The 9,881-nt window shown below is 34.5% G+C and overlaps 1 protein-coding gene across 4 annotated transcripts in view; it reads left to right on the forward strand.

The window, feature by feature from the left end:
- Window positions 1-9,881, forward strand: part of LOC121373658 (methionine-rich protein-like) — a 35,143-nt gene that overhangs the window by 9,291 nt on the left and 15,971 nt on the right. For 2 of the 4 annotated variants that reach the window (XM_041500370.1, XM_041500371.1), the window contains exons 3-4: window positions 929-952; window positions 2,396-2,500. In XM_041500370.1, the coding sequence (XP_041356304.1) occupies window positions 929-952; window positions 2,396-2,500 (129 nt within the window). The remainder of the gene's footprint in view (window positions 1-928; window positions 953-2,395; window positions 2,501-9,881) is intronic. The other 2 variants (XM_041500372.1, XM_041500373.1) reach the window with 1 other exon arrangement.

The raw sequence follows: 9,881 nt of genomic DNA on the forward strand, positions 1-9,881 counted from the left end.
GTTGCCTTAACAAGTATGGGCAAGTGGAAAAATATATGGGGCAAGTGAATATCTGATAGGCACTTGCCCTGTGGCAAGTAATTTGTTTGAACATTTTTGAACCCCTGAACGTATTCACAATTACGCAAAGGGACACGCGTAGAAACATTTATAGATAGACAGATATATCAGTATACATACGTGTATGTGTATGTATTAAGTATGTATTGATGTACGGATATCTATATATTGTATGTATGTTGAGGTTGACTGTTACATACATAGATATTAACGCACTGGCACAGGGGATAGTTAAATCCTTTCTGGCCTCACAAATTGTCCCATGCCGTTGCTGGGACTCGAACCTATGGCACCGAATCGCCCGCAACTTTGCAGACTTGCCACGATACCATTTGAGCTATTAAGGCATCCATAAAAAAGGATGCTCTTTAATTCAACTATATGCATGGGGTCTACAAGTTACGCAGTCGATATCGCTTATGTGCATGAAACAGTAGGCAGACCTGGCACTGGCTAGTATGTATTGATGTATGAATATCTTTATATTGTATGTATGTCGAGGTTGACTGTTACATGTGTGTATGTATGTATGTATGTATGTATGTATGTATATATTATATAGATAGATAGATACATACAGAGAAAGACAGAAAAATTGTTATGGCCCTTGAATGTGGATATATTACATCCATCACAATTTCCTACACTTTTCTTTGTAATGCTTCATGATAGTGACCTGAAATCTTTATCATTTAGAGACCAAGTTTCACTTTGGTAAGGATTCTCCTCTTTTCGACAGAGTTATGTCCCTTGAACTTATATTATCAGTGTCTTTTTTTCTTGTTTGTTATATAATGTAGTAATAATAGCAGCAGTTTTCGTTGAACATGTATATGAATACATTTATTAATATTTTAATTAATTTCAGTGGACTGTCAGAGACCCAATACATGTAAGTTGACTTTTCTATATAAGTAGATAATTAACGTTTGAGATGTCTAGATAGGTAGATAATTAACGTTTTTTATTTATATATAAATAGATAATTAACGTTTTAGATTTCTATGTAAGTGTATATTAATTAACGTTTTAGATTGCTATATAAAGTAGATAATTAACGTTTTAGAGTTATATAGAAGTATATAATTAACGTTTTAAATTTCTATACAAATAGATCATTCGTGTTTTAGAATTTCTAGACAAGTAGATGATCAACGTTTTAGATTTCTGTAAAAGTAAATAATTAACGTTTAAGATTTCCATGCAAATAGATCATTAACGTTTTAGATTTCTACAGAAATGAATAATTAACGTTTTAGATTTCTACAAAAATGAACAATTAACGTTTAAGATTTATATATACATATAGATCACTAACGTTTCAGATTTTTATTGAGGTAGATAATTAACGTTTTAGATTTCTGTACAAGTAGACAATTCACGCTTTAGATTAGTAATTCACATTTTATATTTCTATATAAAGTAGATGCTTTATACTGTGATATGGATATATACATTGTGATCTGTATCATATTGCAAACATACGTGGCTCTATTTGTATCGTTATATGAATAATAATTTAATATATATATTTATATAATATATAGATAACAGTATACACATTATATAAATAGATAACAGTGTACGCATACATATCTATACATATGTATTGTGATACGGATAAAAGCAAACGCATTCGTACATGTAAATATATATTGTGATATGGATAACTGTAAAGTATATTCATTCGGATCTGTAAATATATATTGTGATATGGATAACAGTATATGCATTCGTAGATGTAAATATATATTGTGATATGGATAACAGTATACGCATTCGTAGATGTAAATATATATTGTGATATGGATAACATAACAGTATACGCATTCGTAGATGTAAATATATATTGTGATATGGAAAACAGTATACGCATTCGTAGATGTAAATATATATTGTGATATGGAAAACAGTAAACGCATTCGGATCTGTAAATATATACTGTGATATGGATAACAGTATACGCATTCGTAGATGTAAATATATATTGTGATATGCAAAACAGTAAACGCATTCGGAGCTGTAAATATATATTGTGATATGGAAAACAGTAAACGCATTCGGAGCTGTAAATATATATTGTGATATGGAAAACAGTAAACGCATTCGGAGCTGTAAATATATATTGTGATATGGAAAACAGTAAACGCATTCGGAGCTGTAAATATATATTGTGATATGGATAACAGAGTACGCATACAGTGCTATACATATGTATTGTGATATGGATAATAGTATATGATTATTGAGCTGTAAGTATATATTGTCATGTGGATATCAGTGTACCTAGCTGTATATGTATTATGACATGGTTCATATTATACACAACCACTAGGGAAAGCTCCGTCTAATCGCGCAAGAGAGAGGACGAAACTGTTTGATTTCAGTCGACTGTTTATGAACAGACAACCGCTTCAGACTAAACCGTCTACCTTCCCTGGTGAGGTGTTACTTCGCATGTTGCACTGACCAATACACGCTGCTCTAACAACACGCTTATTTCGCCAAACCGCTTATTAAACAGGACTTTCTGTTGGATACTTTAAAAAAAAGTTTTCTCTGTTCTCTATCTAAATGCACTGCCCTCGCCCTCGTTTTCGGTTCTTTTTTCGTTCATGCATTAATTTATTTAATCAGTCATTCATTCAATGAGTGAGAGAGTGTATGAGTGAGTTTGAATGTGTGAGTGAGTGAGTGAGTGAATGAATGAGTCAGTGAGTGTAATTGTTGTCCTGTTTCATTGTTATCTTTTTCCTATTGTCAATATATATTTTAAACACATAAACATGTACGTGTATTTTAGTTATCTTTTTTCAATATTTTCATGAAGTGCTCTTGGAAATGACGTTTTCAGCTGGCACATTTATATTAAATAGAGTCTGCCATTGTTTTGAGAAATTACAGTTCTTAAGTGATACAAAACAAATGAATCTGAATGACAACACCGTATTCCTTGATCAAAATCGTACCGCTGCACAAGGCAGAGTCAAAAGGTAGTTTTAGACAAAATCGAGATTGCTTCCATTATCCACTATCAAATGCTCGTCCTTAGGGTTGCGCCGCAGGATCGAACCCCCTCGGTGGATCCATTCAGCAGATTGTAGTTTGTTTTTCTCGTTCCACCCAGTGCACCACAACTGGTCAAAGGCCGTGGTATGTGCTTTCATGTCTGTGGGAAAGTGCATATAAAAGATCCGTTGTTATTAATATAAAAATATAGCGGGTTTCCTCTCTAAGACTATTTCAGAGCTACCAAATGTTTGACATCCAATAGCTGATGATTAATTAATCAATGTGCTCTAGTTGTGTCGTTAAACAAAAACAAACAAACTTTAACTCGTCATTAGGAGGACCGCCACTCCCCAAGGAGATCCGTAACATGATGTTGAACATGACAGCTGTGTTGGGAGTACCCATGATACCGGTAGGGCAGGATATGCTCAACTTAGAGAACACCTGATGTTATCACCGTTTTAACAGTCATTCATGAGAGCATGTCATCATAGCTAAATTTATTCCAATGAACTCTGGCTTGTGCTACTTTTCATTTAGTAAAGTAGTCTTGGGTCATTGTTGCTGTGCAAGTAGGATGTATTGTCAAGTAAAATATATCGTCGGTTGTGGCTGTTCTCCTACAGACGAGACACTAGATATAGTTTGTTTGTGTTTGTTTAACGACACTACTAGGGCACATTGATTTATTAATCATCGGCTATTGGGTGTCAAGCATATGGTCATTTTGACATAGTCATATAGATGAAACCCGCTGAATTTTTCCATTAATAGCAAGGAATTTTTTATATGCACCATCCCACACAGGATAGCACATGCCATGGCCTTTGATATACCAGTCGTGGGGCACTGGCTGGAACAAAAAATAACCCAATAGGCCACTAGATATAGATGCATGGATTTAAACACTATTTTAGCAAATGCCCATTCGACTATCTGCATTGAGCAGAGATACGTTTTTGATTGCGGATAACGGTTTTGCCGTTCAGATTTCTTTTTGTTACGTGATATAAAACACATAATATTGATTTAGTAATATTGCCGAATACAGACTTTGAGTTAAAACATACTTCTTCTTCCTCTCTTCTTCCTCTCGGTTAGATTTGACAGTCTTTTCTATACTTATGACGACTGATTTTGTTAAAGATTGTCACGTTTTTCTAGGAGTTATGTTATAAAGGCCTAATAGGGTCTTTTAATTGATATCTAGTGCACTAGGATATCTGGATTATTATTTTCTTATATCTATATATAGAGGTTATTGCCAGAGTGTTTTTCAGTATCGTCAATATCATATATTAGGAATAAAAGTTATATTATGCGAGCATCTGGTGAGCAAAATACATTATAATTCACAATGTAACAGAAATTTTCAAATTTCTTAGTTATGTCATTTTTTGTGTTGATTATGTTAAGTTAAAGTGTACTGATTACAAAAATGTCACGACTTCTTCTAGAATGTTAGTTTTAGTCACAGAATCTCACTTTCACTATTTTTAGGAAATGTTTTACGAATTTATGAGATTTTTTCTCTCCAAAGACATATACAGAACACTATACTGATGGATTTTTAATGGCATTTATTAACACAAATATTACATAGATATTCTACATGTTCTACTATACAGGCATAAATCAACAACAAAGATTACAAATCACAAATGACACATCTTGGTGAAATCTTTCGCCGTGTTCTTCACTGATGTCACCCATATTTTTACAGACGAAATTTAGGTGAAAATGGAGGAAATGCAATTTTAAACACATCCGGCATCCAAGCTTTTCATAAGTCTTTATCAACTATTTCTATTAACTCTTCGTAATTCCCACTTTTGTTATTCCCAAGGAAATTTTCAACCACTTCTCTAAACGACCTCCAAGCGTTTCGTTCCTTTGATATCTTTTTTTTCTTCAAATTCTTGTGACTGAAGCATCTTGCGAATATCTGGTCTGGTGAAAATACCACCTTCGATTTTGGCTTTTGACAGATGTGGAAACATGTTGGAAATGTATTTGAAAGCTTCGCCTTCTTTGTTCAGTGCTTTCACAAATTGTTTGACAATCCCAAGTTTGACATGCATAAGTACTTTCTCTGATTCTACTAAGGGTTGGTACTTCACATTCTGTGTGCCTGGAATAAAGTGTTCTCTTTGAGTGCCAGTGTCTTTTGCGGTAGTGGTGAGATGTAGACTTTATTACCCTCCTGGTGAAGATATAGCGGTGTCGTACAAATTTCGTACGCACCACAAGGTGCGTATTACAAACTGTATTTTGATTTGTCAACAGGGAACAGAGTTAATTTCGATTGGTTGGACAGCGACCTTATTAGCATAACGGGACTATTTTTTTCATTCATAATTAATGTCAAGGTCAGTAACATCCGCAACTTTTACTACAAATGTCATTCATTAAAAGTTGACGTAAACTGGACCGCGCGAGAAATATTTTTAAACAAAAAATAAAAATAAAAGAATGAATAGAACAATAATTAAACATATTCATTTTATTTATTATGTGGATTTTTGGTCTACAAATTGTTATTGTCAGTTGTGATTTGTGAATTCATCATTATTAAGGTCTACGACAGTAATTTTTTGGACCCTTGTTTTGGCTTCGTACACAATAAATGAAACATATCCAACGTTCATTTTTTTCATATGATATGGTATTTTTTTATTTTTTTAAACTTAATATTTTTTGTAGAATTATGAAAAAGTAAAATATAACAACCTGTAAACAGCGTTGTTTGCTTGTTGTAGAAATTTAACAGGGGTCAAGGTTAGTCGACCAGTTTTTATTTTAATGTGGCGATGCATTGTAATAATATAGCTAATTTTGAATTTGAATGACGTCAGAATTCCAATGACGTCACTTTGCACCTTTGCACTCCTTACAATAACCACAAACTGGGTACATGACGTTTCCGTTTTAAGAATGCTGGAAAAAATCCAATGCAAAATTCCTATTGATTTTTTTTTTTTCGAACATTACTGAAGCACCTGAATGTGTTTGAAGAAAATTCTGTGATTGAAAAATTGTACATTTTACGAAATATGGATTTCAAGTGAAATTACTGTAAGATATGCTATATTTATTGTGTACAAAGAAAGCCAAAACAAGGGAGCGAAAAGTGACTGTCGTCGACCTTAAAGTTATAACTTTAGTTTTCCCGTGAACTCAGCTGCTTTTTCAAGCTACACGTTTTTTAACTGCAAAAACACTTGTTATTCTCTTATTGGTTGGATTTTTGGTTTACAAATTGTTATTGTCAGTTGTGATTTGTGAATTCATCATTATTAGCATAACCAGTGCCAGTGGGGTAACGGGAACATTTGTTTCTTGGGGGCGTTTTGTTAAAATATGGAATTATGCATTAGTTTTACCCATTTTTCACCCAATATGAAAATAAACATATATTGATGCATGTACCTTACAGCTTTCTTTAAATTAAAAAATGAAACCCGATGGAAATTTATGGGGAAGTACATCTACACCACTCCCATGAAAACGTCACTGAGAAGTGGCGGAAGTACAACGAACTATTTCTCAATGCTGCGGTACGTAGTCGTGCACCGGCTATTTATGCAAATCAACATCCGGTCTTGAAATAGGCTACAAAATTGATTGATTGATTGATTGATTTTTCAATTTAAAGGAGGGTAATAAATAAAATACCACACTCGTTTTCGCTAGATATCATGTTTACGAAACTCGTGAACTTCCCAAACGTATCTGACCTCACTTTCGTTCGGTCAGATACGTTTGGGAAGTTCACTCGTTTCGTAAAAATGATATCTAGCGAAAACTCATATAGTATTCTATATGTCCCACAGGTAAAGAAAGCAAGAATGTTTTGTATAGCCTTCTTGTAGTCCTTTTAAGAAGCTAATCATTTTGAAATCGCCACAGACCTGCCATTTGTACCTGTTGTAGTCTATAGTTTCCAGAAGAAATTTTACATTTCGTAGTTTTCCTTTATATGCACAGTGCCCAGTTGGTATTGATGGATACTGATTTCCATTGTGCAGAAGAACACATTTGAGACTTCGGGAGGAATTGTCTATGAAGAGACGCCAATCGTTTGGTTCATGACCAATAGTTCTTGAAACAAGTTCTCAATGTCATTACAGAAACATAAATCATATTTCACCGAAAAATATATTGAGAACCTTCCATGTCTTTTCCTAGCAGCTGTAGTTCGACAAATGCTGTCCAAAAGGTTCCACTCAATCAGTATTAATGTTAGAAGCTCTGCATTAGACTTCGTCTGCCCGAGATCTCGAATCAAATCATCCACTTCCTGCTGGTTTGGAAAGTGTGGTTGCTTCTTTTCTTCGTCAGTATGACCAACGTAAGATTCTTCAGATTCAGATTCAAAATTTTCACCTTCACTCTCCAAATCTTTAGCAGGTGGTCTCGGGACAGACAGTTCTTCAGTGTGGAACTGGAGCAATAAAAGATGGAAAATCTGGATATGTGATATCATGTCAATTTTTCGTTTTCTTGAATCTTAAAATATTCACCATACAGAAGTAGCAGTCATTCATATGGTTCTGTGGTTCTCTCCATATTCGGGGTATGGCAAAGGGCATTGAGGGGCGGTCGTCACTTCGCATCCATCCCTCCAAATTCGATCGAGTGTGGAGCCTATGATTTGTCTTCATCCCCAATCTTCATGACAAATTATAATTCATAAGCTTGTGCAAATTTCGTAGATACTTTGATTCCCTGTTTTACCTGCCTTGGGCCTTGTAGAATTCATAAACGTAACAAAACGAATCGCCAGAATGTAAGCAGCTTCGCGATGAAGACATTGTGCACCTGTAAAATACTAAGTTAACCTATGTCATGTTATGCCAAAGGGTTTTACGTGCACATTCAGAACAAGCTGTTGTAGCGCACGCCTGTCGTCCATGAGAGGATAGATGGGAGAAGGGGAGAGGAGGGGCCGCCTGCACTGGCAAGTGCAAGGGAGCACCAGCAGCCCGATCAAATCGGTAGCAGGCGAAGTTGACCTATACACGTATAGGCCTATACATACACCATCTGGGGCAGCACTAAAACATTCTAGAAAGCACTGGAACATTCTAGACAGCACTGGAACATTCTAGAAAGCACTAGAACATTCTAGACAGCACTGGAACATTCTAGAAAGAACTAAAACATAGCAGCCATTGGAAGATTCTAGAAAGTACTAAAACATTCTAGAAAGCATCAGCTCCTAAAAGGTACTGGGATATTCGGTGCTTGGAATTTCAAGAATGTGGAATATTTTTTTAAAACCTAACATATAGTACAAATTAATGCCAAATGTATACTTAATCTAACAAAACTGAATGGAACATGCAAAAATATCAACATAATAAAATCTTTGTTACATTGTGAATTATTATTATATTCTAATATATGATATTGACGATACCGAAACACACGAGGGTAATAATCCCTTTATCATATAATCTCAAGCTTAATACAACGTGTTTTTGTAAACTGTACACGCAACTTTAATTCTAGTCCGCCATTACTAGATATTCAAATGGCGTAAACATATGTGGCGCGGTGTCTTTTTGAATGGAAATGGCGTCAAACTGGAATGACGTCATTTTGGATGTCCTTACATCAAAATAAACTAATGCATAACGTTTTTTGTTTTCTGAACGATGGACAGCTATCAGTGTAAAAATGCTATTGAAACGTTTTTATTTGATGACTGTGAATGCATACGTCAATTATGGAGTGTCACCCTAGTATGTTAATAAATAAATGTTAATAAACCTAGTGCCGTGACCTCGATTAATGTACATCTGATTTGCAACGTTATTAAATTCTTAAAGTATGTGATCTGAAAAATAGTACATACTTTGATTGCACTGAAAATGTAAGATATTATATGATATATATATATATATATATATAGATAGATAGATAGATAGATAGATAGATAGATAGATAGATAGATAGATAGATATAGATATATACATACATACATAGAGAGAGAGAGAGAGAGAGAGAGAGAGAGAGAGAGAGAGAGAGAGAGAGAGAGAGAGAGTGAGTGAGTGAGTGTGTGTGTGTGTGTGTGTGTGTGTGTGTGTATCTTATACTTGACAAATAATTGTGAACATTTCATGGATTTCAAACACTGAAATTTTATGTTCTGTGTATAGAAAGGATATTGAAAATCTTGACAGCATGTGGCACTGTCAATACATCAATACTTAATGCATACAAGAAAACAAAAAAAGAGACAGAAACTGTAAATTTGCATTAAAATGTTTGGTAATTCCGTTACTACGTAAACTTTAAGCTACAGCAAACTCCAGTGTAGCCAAAAAGGATTTAATTAATTAAAAACATGTTACCAATCGTTGTAATAGCTTCCAAACTAGTACATGTATATTTGTGTACAGTTACTAACTTATGTAAGTGCATACCTATACGTTGCATGTGCGCATGCGCTCTATTTTGTACTCGTATATGATATGTATATATACGTGTATACATTTTTCACTCTGTGCATGTGTTCCTTCACATTTTAGCCTAAACACAAAGAAGCAAATACTTAGCTCCTTAAGAGGAAATAATGAGTATTCTTACACACCCGTTGGTGAGAACACCATGTGTTATTTTTTATTACACATACCTATTAACACGTGTACGTGTGTTAACAATTTCAACACATACGATTGGCTGCTCATAGGTGATGACCAGGTCACCAATGCCATTCGTCCAATAGAAAAAAGCAGCGCGATGGAAATCGATTAGACTGTGACGTATAGTTAACCTGACAATCATGTGTCTGTGACGCGTGT

Source organism: Gigantopelta aegis, chromosome 5 (genome assembly GCF_016097555.1).
Source record: "Gigantopelta aegis isolate Gae_Host chromosome 5, Gae_host_genome, whole genome shotgun sequence".
NCBI lineage: Eukaryota > Metazoa > Mollusca > Gastropoda > Neomphalida > Peltospiridae > Gigantopelta > Gigantopelta aegis.